Source organism: Scyliorhinus torazame, chromosome 1 (assembly GCF_047496885.1).
Source record: "Scyliorhinus torazame isolate Kashiwa2021f chromosome 1, sScyTor2.1, whole genome shotgun sequence".
Classification (NCBI taxonomy): Eukaryota; Metazoa; Chordata; class Chondrichthyes; order Carcharhiniformes; family Scyliorhinidae; genus Scyliorhinus; species Scyliorhinus torazame.
The window spans coordinates 52286782-52306364 of record NC_092707.1 but is presented as its reverse complement, the minus strand read 5'-3'; the positions used below and the strand labels follow the sequence as shown (position 1 = coordinate 52306364).

The window sequence follows — 19583 nt, the reverse complement described above, 5'->3', positions numbered from 1 at the left end:
TGTGTGCTAAGTTGCTCCTGCGTTTGCCGAACTAACATCAGTCACTCCACCTCAAAGTTGCTTTAAAACATTTGAACTGTTATCAGATGCTTCTAATAGAGATGATAGTGCACCAATATAGTTCTTTGTACTGGGGAAGCAGTGTGATATGATCTCCACGAGGTCTCGCAACTCTAACCTTTATTTCACCATTCTGACTGCTAAATGAATGCTACAAGTCTATAGTGCATCAACACCAAAAGTAATAGCTAGCCTATACATGTTATAGCTATGAGACAGCAAATTTCATCAATGATCTGCAAAAAAACCACTTAAAAAATTTGAACCAAATATGTAGTTCCTGTTGATGACGCTTTAGTGGTTTCAGCACTTCCGCAAGCTACATAAGGCACTGCAACTCTAAATCTGGAAGAGTTGTCCAATAATTGAACAGAATACTTTCTTGAAGAGTTCTGCCACTTGTCTTCTGCAGTCATATGTTTGCATTGTAATAGAATGGAACTTGGAGCAGGTAACTCCTACTTGCACAGCTGTTGTTCTAGTCTCCAGCAGTTTTGAATGGTTTATGTGGCATTTTATGTGGCATTTAGCACTTAAAAAGTTTTAGAAATGATAATTTATTGTGTTTGAAATAATTGAAAAATGATGTTGTGCACTTCAGAACACAAGTCCTCAAGATGTTATTTCGAGGATTTAACTTGATAAAAAAAAAAGTTTGGGACTGTCTTTAACCTGTCTGCTTGTTTGTTTCAGGGATCTTACACATACTTCTGCTGTTCTCTTTATCTTGTCTCAACACCAGTGCAGCTCCTGTGTTAAGTAAAATAATAAATATGAGCTATCAACTGGCAGCTGAATTAAACCACTCTACTCCAGCTCTACTACGCTTATATGTAAGAACCTTTACCTTATTCATATTATTTTATATTTTGAATGATTTATTTGAAATTGCACATTTCTTTAGTTCAGTCCTTAAACTACTTGTGTGTAATTTATTGAATTTCATATCAATGCTTTCCTGCAGACTCTACAGCTTTTAATTTTATTCCAAGCATAGGAATGTGATGGTGGACCAGATTAGAACATTATACTTCTATCTGGGATTGAATTTGCCCTTGACTGATTGGATTAAAATCTCCTGCCACTGTCAGTTAACATGGTTCAAAGTCAAAAGCCATCACTACATAGGATATAGACAAGTATAGACCGGTGACCTTCATGGTCCACGGTCACTTGTTCTATGTCCTGCTGTTGCACTTCTCCAGCCATGGGGATTGCTCGAGATTGATGATTCCCACAGCCATAGGAGAATTTGGTTCTGTATGTCTGTTAGAAGTGGAGGGCTGATGGCAGCTTGTGAAATCAATTATAATCTGGGTCTCCCACTACATGTATCTCCATGGTTGTTGGATCCATTATGTTAAGGTATGTAGCATTGATGGCAGGAAGTCTTTGCTTTTGATGGAACTCTTTTAGTGCAGCAAGCCCCGTCGATGCACTTGCAAGCCTCAAATCCTCAAGTAATTTCTCACCGTAAACCGACAGTCTTGCTGAGCAGGAATGATGTTCTGATTGGAGTCAAATTGTTGGGCCAGAGTAGAAGAAGCCTTTCTATGTATCTAGCTGGGACCGCAACTCACCTAAGAGCAGTCGATGCTCAAAATGGTGGAAAAACTGGGAATGAATTGTCAGTCAGACTGATAAGTGTGTAGCACATTGCTGTGTCAATGAGATTCGCCGTGTGTTGGAAAGGCATGGTTTACACCTTAATTTCCTCCAGTATTATTTCCTGATCTTGGACATGCTACCAGGGGCATGCTGGGCATAGGCAGAGAGGGAAAATTACAGGGCAAGTCACCAGCACCAACCCACCTCCTGCACCAATACCTATTCCACCCCCCCCCCCCCACCCCCACCCCCCCACCCCACACACCCAAACCTCACCATTCTCATTTACCCATTCAGCAGCCTAGAGTTCACCTTTCATATCTGCTTTTGGACTCAAGGGTTTACATGTGGCATTAGGGACATACTGAAGGGGGAAAAATAACACTTGATGAGTGTTGCTCTTCTCATGAATGAATAAAACACAATTTGATACAACTGAACGCTTAATTGTTCTTTGTCTTAATGAAGTTAGCTTGTCAATATATTTGCGTGCAAAGTTTTTTTAAATGGTCAATTGATAATTGATTTTGTGTGGCATGGCAACTCTACTTGTAGCACAAGGCCAGGGGTGTCTTCCATCTTACTCATTGACATGGAACTCACTGAGATATGTTACATCTCTCAGTCGAATGCTATCAGTGGCGTGTGACTTATTTGACCGCACCTCAACCAGGGTTGACACAGTTTAAGTCAGAGTTGAGGAGAATTTCTTCCCCTCAGAGTGCTGTGGAATTCCCTTTCCCAGAATGCAGTGGAAGCTGGGTCACTGAATGTATTCAAGACTGAGTTAGATGTGTTTTGATAGAGAAATGAATCGAGGGTTGGGGTGGGGGGGGGGTGCAGACAGGAAAGTGGAGTTGAGACCACCACCAGATCACCCATGATCTGATTGAATGGCAGAACAGGCTTGAGGGGCGAATGGCCTACTCCTGCTCCTATGGCCGATATGTTCCTATCTTCCATCTGAAGTCTGTTACTGTTGGCTATAATTGCTGTGGCTTCACTGTAATCATGTGTAGGTAGCAGTGTGGGGACTAGAATTAGGCGGTGAAGATAAAGAAAAACAGGAAGTAATGAAAGTTATAGAATGAGTATGAAGTGAAAATGCATTCTCATCTAGGATCTGTCAAAATAATATAGAAAGACATTAAATTTCCAGTTAACTTGTGACAGTTGTTTTTCTAACAAAAACATTTCCTGTTTATTTAGCAAGATGACAATTAAAATTACCTTTTATCAGGTTCTATTGAGTTGTGATGAGTAAAGCAGAGTTCATTGTGTAGCAAAAACAATGATTGTGCTGCAACTTTCAGCTATCTCGAACTTACTGCACTCTGGAATTGCATCTTTAAGCCCCCTGCTTTCCCCTTCATAAATCCCACCTTATTGGTTAATGCTTTGGTCACTCCTTTGAATTGCTCCTTCTTTGACATGGAATGCACTTTTCTGATAGCAGCTTCGAATATTTATTGATGTTAAGGGTTCTGTAAAATGCGAGTGTTGACCTGTATTCCCATTACTAATATTAGCCTTTTCTTTCAGTTCTCTGCTCAAGGATATCCCTTTGTTAACGAAAGCGCCCTTGTGTGCAGAGTTGAGGTGAAGTGTCTTCCAAAAGGACATCTGGCCAAAATGGAGGAAAATGAAATACTTAAGAAAATATATGTTGGTGCGAAACAGTTTGATTTGCACTTGAAAAACATTGTGCTCCAGCAGAGGAATATAAACTCTCCGAAGAGTAAATTGTGCACTGAGCTTGAAAATACTCAGACTCAGCTAAGGTCACTGCAGTCAAATGTCCAGTCCATTCTGCATACCAGAGGTCATCATGTTCCTGGAGGGTTAATATGTCCACCAGAAGACATTGCTATCCCAGATAATCTGTTTCTACAAAAGCAACAAGGATGTGCAATACTGCGAGAGTTTAAACATTATATCAAGGAAGTGTTAAAGAGTTTTCGACGTTTATCGAGGAATGTTCACAGGACAGCGTTTGCTTTGAACTGAGTGCATTGCACCCTCTACAATTTGCACTGCAGACACTTCAGAGGACTGACATGGAAGAAAATCATGGAGATGTAACATTGACCTGTTCAGATACAGGGGGCGGGATTCTCCGCCACATTTCTGCCCCGACTGGCCGGCGGGAGTCTCCGTTACGGAAGCCGATCAATGGGGTTTCCCATTGTGGGGCAGCCCCACGCCGTCGGGAAACCCCTGGGCGCCGGCCTAACGGAGAATCACGGTGGCGGAGAATCCCGGGCAATATGCAGTCTCCTTACAAGTGCTGCAATGTACTCACCTGGGCCAATACCTTTCCTGAAATTGTTGAGTATATTTAAACATGGCTGCGACTCAAATCTGGGGCACAAACGCAGTCCCATTTTGGGCATGTTTAGCGGGGTGTTTCTTGGCACCACCGAGGCCACACTTGCCTTATTTCCTGCACTGATGAGCACAGCTCGCCATTACGAAATGCCACCCCGATCATTCGACCCCCCCCCACTTCAGTCACCCCACAGCGGCCTCCGGATCCCCCCCGGCCTACTGCACCCAACTGACCTCTTCTGGGGTCCGTGAACCCACCCCTCACCTCATCTCGCCCGATCCCTGGCATGGGCAACTTTGCAACCAGGTAGTCTGGCAGTGTCAGGCTGCCTGGGTGCCACTGCCAATGTGCCAGGCTGACAGTGCCAATGTTGTCAGGTGACACCCTGCCCAGAGCCCAACCACCCGGGGATCTCCAATGGCCTGGGAGATCGCAGGTGCCGTTGCGTGTGATCTACATTTGTGGAAACCAGTGCTAAGTGGCGCCATTGGCGAAGTCTCCCAGGCTAGGCAGATAGTCCTGGGCCTTGGGAGGTTATGGTGTAGACATATTTAAATGAGCCCAATAACGTCTTTCTCAAGTGATATTTTTGCGGACCCATTTGGAAATCCATTTTTCACCGTTACTGACTTATAAATACAGATAATTCTACCTCCAGCAGCAGACTATTATCAGCTGTTTCCAAACCCTTTACTCTTTCCACCTGTATTTTATCATTTTGTTCGGGGCACCTATATCCTTGAGTGCCACTCAAAGGACCCTTGTTTTTGATTCACCTCAATGTTACATTTATTTATTTAATTTCTAGAGAATTATTTTATTGCGTAACTGGTGGCAATCAAAAACTGCTGCCGTTTTTAATGAAAACTCTGTGTGAAAACATGCTAAATTAATTAAAAACAACAAATTGTAGAAATGCTCAATGGGCCCGGCGACATCTGTGGACAGAGTTGCCTGGAGAAGGCAGGCTTCTCCGTTGCGGGTCCGCCTCGCTCCTGCTGCAATCACAGTCAAATCACCAGAGACTCCCACCAGTATGAAGGAACAGAGTCAGGTTTAGATCCTGTGTTGTATTGTTTCAATTGCATCCATTATTTATTTAATTATTGAGTATTGAATATATAAAAATTTGGGGGGATTGAATATATATAAATTTTACACACAAAGCTTATTTAATATGTATTTTTTGTATTTATTTATATGAGCGATTTTTAAATTAAAAAACTGAACTGAATTCATTCTGGCGTAGTTCCTATGTCGTATATTTGTTAATGGAATGATTTCTAATACTCATACCCTTGACTAAAAGTGCAGAGAAATTCAGTTGCTGAATAAACTGCCTTCTGGCAGCAAACACTTTGGGCGTGATCTACCGGTCCAAACGGGGGCATGACGCAACCGGTAGATGCAGGGAGAGGCCTCCCCCGGGCTTCTTGATGGCCGGTACGCTTCGCGAGATCTTAACTGTGCTGACGCCGGATCTAACCGGCTTCCAGCATCTACCAGCCTCCCCCGGGAGAGCCGTGCCGGGCGTTGTTTAGTACTGGTCCATGTTTGCGGAACGACACCTGGGGGGCCTCCCAGGCCATTGGAGGCCCCTGGCTGGTCAGGGACAGAGCAGAGTGGTACCCTGGCTCTCCACCCAGCATCCAGGCACCTTGGCATGGCCAGGCTGGCAGGAGTATTGCCAGTGTGACAGCGCCAGTGTGCTTTGTGCCTGTGTGGCACTGCCAAGGGTCAGGGCCTGAGGGGTCCCACACCCATTTGGGCCCCACACCTCAGGAAGGACATACTGGCACTGGAGCGGGTCCAGCGGAGATTCACACGGATGATCCCAGGAATGGTAGGCCTAACATATGATGAACGTCTGAGGATCCTGGGATTATATTCATTGGAGTTTAGGAGGTTGAGGGGAGATCTAATAGAAACTTACAAGATAATGAATGGCTTAGATAGGGTGGACGTAGGGAAGTTGTTTCCATTAGCAGGGGAGACTAGGACCCGGGGGCACAGCCTTAGAATAAAAGGGAGTCACTTTAGAACAGAGATGAGGAGAAATTTCTTCAGCCAGAGAGTGGTGGGTCTGTGGAATTCATTGCCACAGAGGGCGGTGGAGGCCGGGACGTTGAGTGTCTTTAAGACAGAAGTTGATAAATTCTTGATTTCTCGAGGAATTAAGGGCTATGGAGAGAGAGTGGGTAAATGGTGTTGAAATCAGCCATGATTGAATGGTGGAGTGGACTCGATGGGCCGAATGGCCTTACTTCCGCTCCTATGTCTTATGGTCTTATGGTCCCATAAAAGGAGGCATGAGGGGGGTGTGAAGAGTGGCGGGGTGAAGGGGCCTCCGGAAGGTTAGGAGGTGAAGAATAGGGATCCTGGAAGTGGGGGGGGGGTGAAAGAATGCATGGGAAGGCCTGAAAAGGGGGAGCCCCCAGCGACCCCATAATGGGGTGTCTTCACTAGGGGGAGGATGCCTGTGGGGTAATGCCCATATGTGTGGGGGAGTGATATTGCTCGTGGGTGGGAGAGTTTGGGGACCCTGAAGCTCACTTTGAGATCGGGGCACCCTTTCAAAATGGCGGCCAGATCACCGAGGAGCCAGTTGAGCCAGCAAATTCAACTGCCCAGTGAGGAAAAAATTCTAAGGGTGCGACCTACCGACCACATTGTGCTCAAAAGGCAGCGCAGAGTGGTCCATAGATGCTGGAAAATCCCTATTTCGGGATCTAACCTGCTCGTCACGCCTCGCAAGATGAAACTTGATTTTGTGAGATCTCGCGATGTGAATCACTTCTTAGCAAATCTGCATGTTAGACAGTTAGTCTCACTTTAATATGCATTCCCACGATCTACCAAAGGCTTGGGACCTAACCCTCTTGCCTTGGTGATCTCGGGAGTGCCTTTCAGCACAGCAGACCACCACAAAACGGGTGTCCCCCAGGGGTGTACTGCAGGGCACCAGAGTGATTGAGGCACGGAACCACATTTTGAGGAGTCCGATGCACCGCTCAATCACAGCTCGGGTGGCTACATGAGCCTTGTTGTATCGGGTCTCTGCATTGGTCACTGGCCTCTATACTGCCGTCATTTGCCAGGTCCTCAGTGGGTACCCCTTATCACCCAAGAGCCAACTGGCTGTCCTGGGGTGGTTCTCGAAGAGGCCAGGGTGTCCGACTGCCCCAGGATGTAGCTGTCGTGCACACTCCCTGAGAAGCATGCACACAAGTGCACAATCTACTTGTGGTGGTCGCACGCAAGCTGAACATTCAGGGGATGGAACCCCTTCCTTTTGATATAGGGAACTCCCAGATGGCCTGGCGACATGTGCCTTTCACTACCCCCTTGACCTGGGGCATCCCAGTGATGGCAGAGAATCCTGCTGCCCAGGCATCCTGTTGGGCCTGGTCCATATCAAAGTTTAGACAGTTCGCTGCCCAGGCAAACCAGGCATCCGTGACTTGACGAATGCAAATAGCTTGTGAGATGCCGCACAAGTCCCCGCTCGAGCCCTGGAAAAATCCTGAAGTGTAGATGTTTAGGGCTGCGGTGACCTTAGTGGCCACCGGCAGAGGGTATTTTCTTCCTCCATGTGGTGCAAGTCCGCAAGGACCTGGCACAGGTGCAGCACTGTCCCCTTGTTGAGGTGGATCCTCCTGTGGTAGGCTGCCCGCCATCTGTTTGAAAGACCAGCGACACCTGCACATCTTGAGCCATTGCTGGCCTCCCCCTCTGGGTCCATCCCTGGCCTGATGGTCAGTTGGGTCCTCAGGGTGTGGAACGAGGCCCTGCAAATGGGCAGCTGCCTCGAGCCTCCATCGACACTGCTGCCGCCAGCTTCTCCGGTGTCTGGTCGCCTGGCCTGCCAGCAGCACCACCAGCGCAGCCTCCGCGGCGTCCAAGATATCATCCATTCTGTGTAATATCTGTAAGGAATTGGAGAGGGCGTGAGACTGACAACCAGTGGTGTCTTCCATTGCTCCCCCCTCCCCCTTCCACACACTCCCACTCCTCCCCCTACCCCCTACCATCCGACACACCCTGCCCACGAACCCCCAGCCGCAGCAGGGGTTCCTGCTCACCGGATTCCACACCCAGTGCCCCAGACACCCGCATGTACCGTTACCTGGACCGGGTGCTGGGGTCCAGCCCCTTGGTGTTCGGATGTTGGAAGCTGTGTTGGTGGTGTAGCCTCCCACAGTGTCCAGGCACAGTGTCCAGGCACAGTGTCCAGGCATCACGGTCTCATTGGGATGCTAGGCAATAACTCCCACATGCTACATGGCACACACGCTTACCCACAGGAATCCACTTGAGAGCTCTGAAGTGCTCACATGACTACAATTGCAATTCCCAATTAGCAATAGCCTTCAGCCATGTGGCCAGAGGCCTCCGCGGTCAGTGGTAGTTATGGGTAGTCGGTGGGGCAGACCGGCAGGGCTGGGATTGCCCCCAGAACGGGAAGTGGCATGGTGGACCCACGGGCACTGAGACACCACCTCCCCCGCCCACCCACTGGCTCCTCACCTCCCCCCCCACCACTAATGGCGGGCCAGCCCAACTGAGACCGACCCCCAGCCCCCGCCTTCTGAGTACGGGGCAGCAGCCCCAGCGCGCCTGGCCTCATTGACCAGAAGTGAAGATGCCCGCTCACCTTCTCGGATCGCCACAGCAGCTCTTCCACCAGCTTCACATTTTTGAACAGGTGTACTTATTGGCGCCTGCATGACCACTTGCTGGGGAGGCGGTTAGATTACGGGAGGCTGTTAGATAGGGGGTCACTCTCATTACGTGAATGGAGATTGGCCTTAAGTGGTGATTATTGGCTCCTCACCACGCTCCGGTGGGATCCTGATTTCGCCAATGAGAACGGGACAGTTAGATCGCAAACTGATCGGCGCTTGGCGCAGTTCTTGTTTTTTGGCCTCTCCCGCGATCTAACAGCCTTTTCGCATTCTCGCTTAAGCGAAGCGTGTCCATTAAATTGAGCCCTAAGTATATGCTAGCCCGGAGAGAAACTTACCAGGGCCCGGTAAATTGACTAAGGATCCTCTGGAAAAGCTTCTAAGTGTGGTAGCGAGCGGGAACTGCCGCGAGCTTCCCGGCACTTGGCCGGCAACGCGATTCAATGTTAATTGGTCCACTTAATGAGGCCCCACGGACTCACTGCAAATGAAGGCTCACCAGCCGATTTGCCGGCACCGCGCTCGTCAGCACCCGCTAACAGGGTGGAGCAGCACTTAAGCAGCATTTGCTCAGCCAACCCCAGCCAGCTCGCAACAATGGCGCTCAGGAGACCGGCCCCAAGATTTTGGATGCAGATCTAGGAGGCTGCTCGATGCAGTGGAGACCAGGAGGGATGTCCTGTTCCACCAAGGGTTCCGGGGGGTCAGCCATAGGGCAGCTAATGCTGCCTGGGATGAGGTGGCGTTGGCTGTGAGTGCCAGGAGTGTGACCAGGAGGACTGGCTTGCAATGCAGGAGAAAGGTCAATGATTTAAACTGGGCAGCATGAGTGTAGCGCACAATGACTTACGAGAGACGAGAAGTGATGAAGTCGATCCAGGCTTTATTAAGCGATGCTTGTCCCCAGCAGCTCAGCAACAGAATGAAGCTGCGGGGAGAAGCTCGGGTTCTTAACCTCCGCCTTCAGGGCGGAGCCAGGAGTCGGCAGCCAACCAGGACCCGGGATCTGTCAGCCAATAGCATCTCGGCTTCACAGTCCCACATGACCCCTAATACATACCACCACATTCACCCCTTGTTAAAAGGAACCCGGCGGGGTGGAGGTTCGCATGGTGGTAGGGGTTTACAAGGCTGGCCCTGGAAGGAAAATTTCGGACAGTGTTACTCCAGTTTTAGCCCGACACTGGGCTATGTACAAGTTTGTGAGAACTATTTACAATATTAGCAAAAATATATATATTTTTTTGTTACAACAACATTCTTGGTGTCACGCGGATTCCACGAGTCGAGCGGGCGGTCTGGTCTTCCTCGTCGATCGCCTCAGCCCCGGTGGTGGTGCAGGTGCTTGCTCAGGCGTTGTCTTCTCCGGGAGCGTTTTGGTGTTTGTTCCTGTTTTACTCCTGGGCGGACACTAGAGGAGGACCGATCCCCCCGGGAAGGGGGCGGTCGCGAGGTGCGCCGGTGGCAGGGAGGGGATGATCGGTGTCGGGGGTGCGTGTGTGTTGCCGGTGGGCGCCAGGTCCCGCAGGGAGACCGTGTCCTGTCGGCCGTCGGGGTACGCCACGTAGGCGTACTGCGGGTTCGCGTGGAGAAGGTGAACCCTCTCGACCAACGGGTCCGATTTGTGCGCCCACACATGTTTCCGGAGCAAGATGGGTCCTGGGGCCGCCAGCCAGGTCGGCTGCGACGTTCCGAAGGAGGACTTCCTGGGGAAGACAAGGAGGCGCTCATGAGGCGTTTGGTATGTGGTGGTACACAGCAGCGACCGGATGGAGTGGGGAGCATCCGGGAGGACCTCCTGCCACCGGGAAACTGGGAGATCCCTGGACCGTAGGGCCAGTAGGACGGTCTTCCAGACCGTGCCGTTCTCCCTCTCTACTTGCTCGTTCCCCCGGGGGTTGTAGCTGGTCGTCCTGCTCGAGGCTATGCCCTTGCTGAGCAGGAACTGGCGCAGCTCGTCACTCATGAAGGAGCACCCTCTGTCGCTATGGATATATGCGGGGCAACCGAACAGTGTGAATATGGTGCCAAGGGCTTTAATGACTGTGGCCGCTGTCATGTCGGGGCAGGGGATGGCGAAGGGGAAACGAGAGTACTCGTCCACCACGTTCAGGAAGTATGCGTTGCGGTCGGTGGAGGGGAGGGGCCCTTTGAAATCCAAACTGAGGCGTTCAAAGGGGCGGGAAGCCTTGATCAGGTGCGCTCTATCCGGCCTAAAAAAGTGCGGTTTGCACTCTGCGCAGATGATGCAGTTCCTGGTGACTGTACGGACCTCCTCCACAGAGTAGGGGAGGTTGCGGGACTTTGCGAAATGGTAGAATCGAGTGACCCCCGGGTGGCAGAGGTCTTCGTGGAGGGCTTGGAGGCGGTCTATTTGTGCGTTGGCACATGTGCCGCGGGATAGGGCATCGGACGGCTCGTTCAGCTTTCTTGTCATTTTAAATTTTGCCCCGCTGTGCATTATCGAACATGAAGGCTACCGACCGTTGGTCGGTGAGGAGAGTGAATCTCCTGCCGGCCAGGTAATGCCTCCAATGTCGCACAGCTTCCACTATGGCTTGGGCTTCCTTTTCCACTGAGGAGTGGCGGATTTCTGGGGCGTGGAGGGTCCGGGAGAAAAAGGCCACGGGGCTGCCCGCTTGGTTAAGGGTGGCCGCCTGAGCTACGTCGGATGCGTCGCTCTCGACCTGGAGGGACTCGTCGATGGCGCGCATCGTGGCCTTAGCGTGAGTTGTTATTGCCTTACTGACTGACCCATCCCTCCCACTGACCACATGTCCATTCTCCCGCAGCTCCTCCAGCCAACAGCACCGGCCCATCGCAGATGGCCCCCTTTCCAGCCCCCCAGGAGAACACCTCGGAGGAGAGCTCCTGGGATGCCACCATAATAATCGCGGCATAGCTGTCATTTTCACCGTCCACCAGCGCAGATACACACACCTCGGTGGGAAATGTTAGTGGTCAGGCTTCTGGGGCACAATCTGGTGAGCACCACACAGCTGATGATGCACATCAGGTGTAGGCAGGAACCCGCTGGCGAGACAGAGTCGGATCTGCTGTATCTCTGGACCAAGCTGGGTCCCAGTCTGATGAGCCTGTGGAAGAGGTCATCCCGGAGCTGATGGAGCCATTAGGGTGCGCCCGTGTGCATGTCCGCGGAGCTGTGTCCCATCCCTTGGGTTTTCGGATGTTGTCTGCTGTGTGTGTGGTGTTGCCTCCTGCAGTGTCCAGATACAGTGTCTATGCATCAAGGTGTGATTGGGATGCTAGTTAATGGCTCCCACATGCTACATGGTACATGGCCCGCCTACCCATGGGAATCCATTTGGGTTGTGTGAAGTGTTCACTTAACCATAATTGCCAATTCCCAATTCGCAATAGCCTTCAGACCCACGTCCAGAAGCCTCGGCAGTCGATGGGGGTTATCGGTGGTTGGTGAGGCAAATGGGCAGCGACAAGGTTAGATAGCGGTGGGAAACTCGCCGACAGAGCCGGAGAGAAACTCCCAGCCAATCCCATCTGAAATGGCACTTAGAAACTTGTCCATTAGATCGAGCCCATTGATTTTAGAACCTGCAGAATTCACGGTCTTTTCTTTGATATTTTTATCTGTCATTTTTATCTCATTTCCCTTTTTCGCATCACACTGGGCAGTTGCTGTCACTAATTTAAGTAAGAATGATGTAACTCTTTTTCCATTACATTAGAACTAGGGATTTGTTAACAGGAAAGATGTCATGATCATTCAGGTCAGCCAATGGGTCAGCACTAAATGTTCTGACCAAAGGTTCAAAGACTCGAGAGAAAGTGGTACAGAAAATAAGTGAAGAGAAAAGCAACAAGTAATAGTTGAGAGGCCCGACAGCTCACTAATCTTTATGCCCTTTAAAACACACAGAATTGTATGTGTTTGGAAAAGCACCTTTAATTGTAAAAGTCTCACTTGTGCCTTCAGGAAACCAGCCACTCAGCTTGCAGGAACTCCAGCTAGAAACAATAAAGTCTTTATCGTCTTGATTAAAATGAACCTTTCAGCCAATTCGGTACATGCTTTCAGCCATGGCTCAGGTGTGTAGCACTGCAGGGCGGCACATAGAACATAGAACATACAGTGCAGAAGGCGGATTCGGCCCATCAAGTCTGCACCGACCCACTTTAAGCCTTCACTTCCACCCTACCCCTGTAACCCAATAGCCCATCCTATCCTTTTTGGACACTAAGGGCAATTTAGCATGTCCAATCCACCTAACCTGCACGCCTTTGGACTGTGGGAGGAAACCGGAGCACCTGGAGGAAACCCATGCAGACACGGGGAGAACATGCAGACTCCGCACAGACAGTGACCCAGCAGGGAATCGAACCTGGGACCCTGGTGCTGTGAAGCTACAGTGCTAACCATTGTGCTACCGTGCTGCCCCTGTGCTACCGTGCTGCCCCATGGGACGGTGGCGCAATGGTTAGCACTGCTGCATTGCAGTGCCAGGGACCTGGGTTCAATTCTGGCCTTGGGTCACTGTCTGTGTGGAGTTTGCCCATTCTCCCCATGTCTGCGTGGGTTTCCTCCAGGTGCTCCGGTTTCCTCCACAGTCCAAAGATGTACGGATTAGATGGATTGGCCATGCTAAATCGCCCCTTAGTGTTCAGGGATGTGCAGGTTAGGTTCCGGGGTGGATGGGTGAGTGGACATGGGTAGAGTATTCTTTTGAAGGGTCAGTGCAGACTCGATGGGCTGAATGGCCTCCTTCTGCACTGTAGGGAATCTATTACTTTTACCTCCGAATCTGGGGTCTGTGGGTTTAAACCCCACTTCAGGGACATGAGCACAACCTTCAGCTCAATGTAGCACCATGGCGCCTGCCGTGACCTGCGGTCTTTCATGCAAAACATTAAACCAATACCTTGCCCACTGCGGGAATCGTCACGGGCAGAATGGAAAATTTGAATGACCAGCAAGAGCTCCGGTTGATTTCTGGCGGGACTGGAAAATCCCAACCCCTGTTGTCCGCCCACTCAGGGGGTAGGAAACAATCCCACAACAGTACTACGAAGAAGAACAGTAGAGTTTGTATTGGTGTCCTCAGGCCAATATTTGTCCCTTAACCAACACCACTAAAACAAATGAGCTTCTCGCTGTTTGTTGGAGTTTACTGTATGCAAATTAGCAGCAGTGTTCCCTACATTAGAACAGAGATTGCATTTAAAAGAAATTGGTTAATTGGTAGTAAACAGGTTTGGGACATCCAGAGACTGTGAGAATTGCTACATAAATTCATTATTTTCTTTCTTTATAGGGGAGTGAAGGGAGAGCATAATGAAAACTTATCTTTCTTGGTGCTCCATGTCATGTATCCCCACTGGGCAGGGGCACGTAAAATAAGGTGGGTGCCTGCGCCACCGCTTTCCTGCCCACCCCCATATCACCCTCTTCAACAGCTCGCTTGGTAAAAAGGTAACAAAGGGTCAAAGGGGCTTGTTAACAAACCATTTGATACCGATTATAACCTGCCCTTGCTATAAATTGGTTGGCATAGGCAGTTGGGCAGGAGTGGGCAGCCAGATACTTAAGAAGAATTTTGAAAGGAAGATCTTGAGGCTGCCCTTTGTGGATGGGAGCAGGGGGGTCGCAGCACCCCTTAAGATAGACCCCCCCCCCCACGCCTGCTTCATTAACCACATCAGCTCCTTCACCCCATCCCTAACCTGCCGCAATTCTCCTCCTACCTGCCTCCAGGATCCATTGGGTCTTCTCCTTCTTCCTGGTTGGCAGCACCCACTAATGCAATCTTGGCATTGTTGGGACTGATGACGTGGCTGGTCAATTCGATTGGCCAGCAACTCCCCAGTGAGCGGAGCAAGTTCCTCACTGCCCCAATTGAGCCCGCCGGGCTGGGCTGGCATGGGGTGGCTTGGTTCCAAGGCTAACTTAGCTTCCTGTGAGGTTGGGGGGAGGGAGACGCGAGCCATCCCCTCCTCCTCACTTCCTCCCTAGTCTTTTTATAATTTGTACCGGGGATGTGGGTACATTGGTAAGGCCCTATTTGCTTGTCCCTAGCTGCCCTGACAATATTAAGAGTCAACCACATTGTGTGGGACTGGAGCCATATGGATACCAGACAGGGCAGGGTGGCAGGTTTCCTTAGTCAACCTGTTGGGTTCTTAAAACAACACAGCAGCTTCAACAGTCATTTTCCCCCTGGAGCTAGCCCACAAATGACCAGATTTATTGAATTCTATTTCATAGTTTGCTCTGACGGGATATGAACTCACACCCTGTGGTTTTCCGTCGTGTTCTGTGACCACTGCATTACATTAGGGAGGAACCTTTTGCTGTTATAATTAGTGCTTATCATGATAGAATAGATTCAACCTGGGTCGTTGTGGAAGGATACTTGGAGTGGCCTTTTCTTATAGCATGCTTATTATTGGGCTTGTGTAACCTCATTATAATAATAATCTTTATTAGTGTCACAAGTAGGCTTGTATTAACACTGCAATGAAGTTACTGTGAAAATTCCCTAGTCACCACACTTTGGCGCCTGTTCGGGTACACTGAGGAAGAATTCAGAATGTCCAATTCATCTAACAAGCACGTCTTTCGGGACTTGTGGGAGGAAACCGGAGCACCCGGAGGAAACCCACGCAGACACGGGGAGAACGTGCAGACTCCTCACAGACAGCGACCCAAGCCAGGAATCGAACCCGGGTCCCTGGAGTTGTGAAGCAGCAGTGCTAACCACTGTGCTACAGTGCCGCCCATTTGAAAGTGTTTAAAATTTTACTACATTGCAATACACATGTGAATCTGCATACTGTTCATTTTGTATATATGTCGTTTAATAATGCCAGTCCTCCCGTGGAATTGCTTGTCATACATCAGAGGATATAGAATCTTAGAATGGTTACAACACATAAAGCAACCATTCAGCTTGGCAAGCCTGTGTCAGCTCTCCGCAAGATTAATTTAGCCAATCCCATTCCCCTGCCCTTTTCCCTCACAGTCACAAAACCTTTGGCGGGATTCTTCGGCTGTGCCTGCCCGCCGACTGGAAATTCCCGGCCGAGGTCAACGGACCTTTACATGTTCCATCCGTGGCGCTCTAGCGGTGGCTCAAGCTGAGAATCGAACTTGAGTACCAATGAGTGCTCATCATCAACAAGGGTTTGCTTTATTCTGATAAGTAACACATGGAGACCTTAGAAAAAAATATTGCCCCTGGACAAAGTACAATATACCAGAATGTTACCAGGGCAGCAAGGATTGGGAGTTATGTAAAGTTAATACATAACTAGGCTTGTCAGTAATACAAAGGGTTAAAGAGTGATTTGATTGGGATTTTTCAGGATTATGAAAGAAATTGATAGGATAGAAGTAGAGAAACTAATTCTACTGGTTGAAGTCGAGATCAAGGGGACGTAGCCTTAAAATCAAAGCCAGGCCCATCAGGAGAAACACTTGAACACTTCTTCACACAAACGGGGGAAATCTCTCATACAAAAAGCAGCAGATCTGAGCTCAGTTAATAACTGTAATTCTTAGATGGATAGGTTTTCATGGAGTCACTGCAGGTGATCAGCTGTACAATCTTGCTGAATGACAGAACAGGTTTGAGAGGTTGAATGGCCTCCTCCTATTTCCATGTTCCTGTGGCACATTCATCATTTCTCACCTAGAGAACTGGTGGGATCAATCATTGCCTTAAGTGTAGCTCGTGGGTGAGAATGTTCCATAACTCTCTCTCAAAATATGCAGTAAGAAGTCTTACAACACCAGGTTAAAGTCCAACAGGTTTGTTTCGATGTCACTAGCTTTCGGAGCGCTGCTCCTTCCTCAGGTGAATGAAGAGGTATGTTCCAGAAACATATATATAGACAGATTCAAAGATGCCAGACAATGCTAGGAATGCGAGCATTAGCAGGTGATTAAATCTTTACAGATCCAGAGATGGGGTAACCCCAGGTTAAAGAGGTGTGAATTGTGTCAAGCCAGGACAGATGGTAGGATTTCGCAGGCCAGATGGTGGGGGATGAATGTAATGCGACATGAATCCCAGGTCCCGGTTGAGGCCGCACTCATGTGTGCGGAACTTGGCTATAAGCTTCTGCTCGGCGATTCTGCGTTGTCGCGCGTCCTGAAGGCCGCCTTGGAGAACGCTTACCCAGAGATCATAGGCTGAATGCCCTTGACTGCTGAAGTGTTCCCCGACTGGAAGGGAACATTCCTGCCTGGTGATTGTCGCGCGATGTCCGTTCATTCGTTGTTGCAGCGTCTGCATGGTCTCGCCAATGTACCATGCTTCGGGACATCCTTTCCTGCAGTGTATGAGGTAGACAACGTTGGCCGAGTCACACGAGTATGTGCCGCGTACCTGGTGGGTGGGGTTCTCACGTGTAATGGTGGTATCCATGTCAATGATCTGGCACGTCATGCAGAGATTGCCATGACAGGGTTGTGTGGTGTTGTGGTCGCTGTTCTGAAGGCTGGGTAGTTTGCTGCAAACAATTGTTTGTTTGAGGTTGCGCGGTTGTTTGAAGGCAAGTAGTGGGGGTGTGAGGATGACCTTGGCAAGATGTTCATCTTCATCGATGACGTGTTGAAGGCTGTGAAGAAGATGTCGTAGTTTCTCCGCTCCGGGAAAGTACTGGACGACGAAGGGTATTCTGTCGGTTGTGTCCCATGTTTGTCTTCTGAGGAGGTCGGTGCGGTTTTTTGCTGTGGCGCGTTGGAACTGTCAATCGATGAGTCGAGCGCCATATCCCGTTTGTACGAGGGCATCTTTCAACGTCTGTAGATGTCTGTTATGCTCCTCCTCGTCTGAGCAGATCCTGTGTATACGGAGAGTTTGTCCATAGGGGAGGGCTTCTTTAATGAGTTTAGGGTGGAAGCTGGAGAAGTGAAGCATCGTGAGGTTATCCTTGGGTTTGCGGTAAAGTGAAGTGCTGAGGTGACCGTCCTTGATGGAGACGAGTGTGTCCAAGAATGCAACTGATTTTGGCGAGTAGTCCATGGTGAGTCTGATGGTCGGATGGATCTTATTGATGTCATCGTGTAGTCGTTTCAGTGATTCTTCGCCGTGGGTCCAAAGGAAAAAAATGTCATCGATGTATCTGGTGTATAACGTCGGTTGAAGGTTCTGTGTGGTGAGTAGGTCTTGTTCAAACTTGTGCATGAAGATGTTGGCGTATTGGGGTGCGAATTTGGTCCCCATGGCTGTTCCGTGCGTCTGGATGAAGAACTTGTTGTCGAAGGTGAATTAAGACCTTGGATCCAGATCTTCAGAGCACCCTACGTGCTCTCATCCCATGTACTCCCCGCATTGGAGATCTCTACTGCCTCCTGAAAATACACAAGACCAACACACCAGGCCGTCCTATCGTTTTAGGCAATGGGACCCTGTGTGAGAACCTCTCTGGCTACCTCGAGGGCATCTTGAAACCCATCGTACAAGGGACGCCCAGCTTCTGTCGCGACACGACGGACTTCCTACAGAAACTCAGCACCCATGGACCAGTTGAAACAGGAACATTCCTCGTCACAATGGACGTCTCGGCACTCTGCACCAGCATCCCCCATGACGACGGCATTGCTGCAACAGCCTCAGTACTCAACACCGACAACTGCCAATGTCCAGACGCAATTCTGCAACTCATCCGCTTCATTCTGGATCACAACGTCTTCACCTTCGACAACAAGTTCTTCATCCAGACGCACGGAACAGCCATGGGGACCAAATTCACACCCCAATACGCCAACATCTTCATGCACAAGTTTGAACAGGACCTACTCACCGCACAGAACCTTCAACTGACATTATACACCAGATACATCGATGACATTTTTTTCCTTTGGACCCACGGCGAAGAATCACTGAAACGACTACACGATGACATCAATAAGTTCCATCCGACCATCAGACTCACCATGGACTACTCGCCAAAATCAGTTGCATTCTTGGACACACTCATCTCCATCAAGGACGGTCACCTCAGCACTTCACTTTACCGTAAACCCACGGATAACCTCACGATGCTTCACTTCTCCAGCTTCCACCCTAAACACATTAAAGAAGCCATCCCCTATGGACAAGCCCTCCGTATACACAGGATCTGCTCAGACGAGGAGGAGCGTAACAGACATCTACAGACGTTGAAAGATGCCCTCGTACGAACGGGATATGGCGCTCGACTCATCGATTGACAGTTCCAACGCGCCACAGCAAAAAACCGCACCGACCTCCTCAGAAGACAAACATGGGACACAACCGACAGAATACCCTTCGTCGTCCAGTACTTTCCCAGAGCGGAGAAACTACGACATCTTCTTCACAGCCTTCAACACGTCATCGATGAAGATGAACATCTTGCCAAGGTCATCCCCACACCCCCACTACTTGCCTTCAAACAACCGCGCAACCTCAAACAAACCATTGTTTGCAGCAAACTACCCAGCCTTCCAACTAGGGAAGGGGCGGTACTGGACTTGGTATTGGGGAATGAGCCCGGCCAGGTGGTAGATGTTTCAGTAGGGGAGCATTTCGGGAACAGTGACCACAATTCAGTAAGTTTTAAAGTGCTGGTGGACAAGGATAAGAGTGGTCCTAGGATGAATGTGCTAAATTGGGGAAAGGCTAATTATAACACTATTAGGCGGGAACTGAAGAACATAGATTGGGGGCGGATGTTTGAGGGCAAATCAACATCTGACATGTGGGAGGCTTTTAAGTGTCAGTTGAAAGGAATTCAGGACCGGCATGTTCCTGTGAGGAAGAAGGATAAATATGGCAATTTTCAGGAACCTTGGATAACGAGGGATATTGTAGGCCTCGTCAAAAAGAAAAAGGAGGCATTTGTCAGGGCTAAAAGGCTGGGAACAGACGAAGCCTGTGTGGAATATAAGGAAAGTA

At 49.6% G+C, this 19583-nt stretch overlaps 1 protein-coding gene across 1 annotated transcript; it reads left to right on the top strand.

The window, feature by feature from the left end:
- The first annotated feature begins 477 nt into the window (after positions 1–477).
- On the top strand, positions 478–3829 carry LOC140429421 (leukemia inhibitory factor-like). Its single transcript, XM_072516377.1, has 3 exons — positions 478–511; positions 754–893; positions 3211–3829. Exons 1-3 carry the CDS (start codon positions 496–498, stop codon positions 3673–3675), a joined length of 621 nt encoding a protein of 206 aa, XP_072372478.1. The 5' UTR covers positions 478–495; the 3' UTR covers positions 3676–3829.
- Positions 3830–19583: the final 15754 nt, after the last annotated feature.

Coding starts and splice junctions, on each gene's coding strand:
- LOC140429421 (XM_072516377.1), top strand. Junction 894..3,210: donor CAGCTCTACTACGCTTATAT/GTAAGAACCTTT, acceptor CTTTTCTTTCAG/TTCTCTGCTCAAGGATATCC.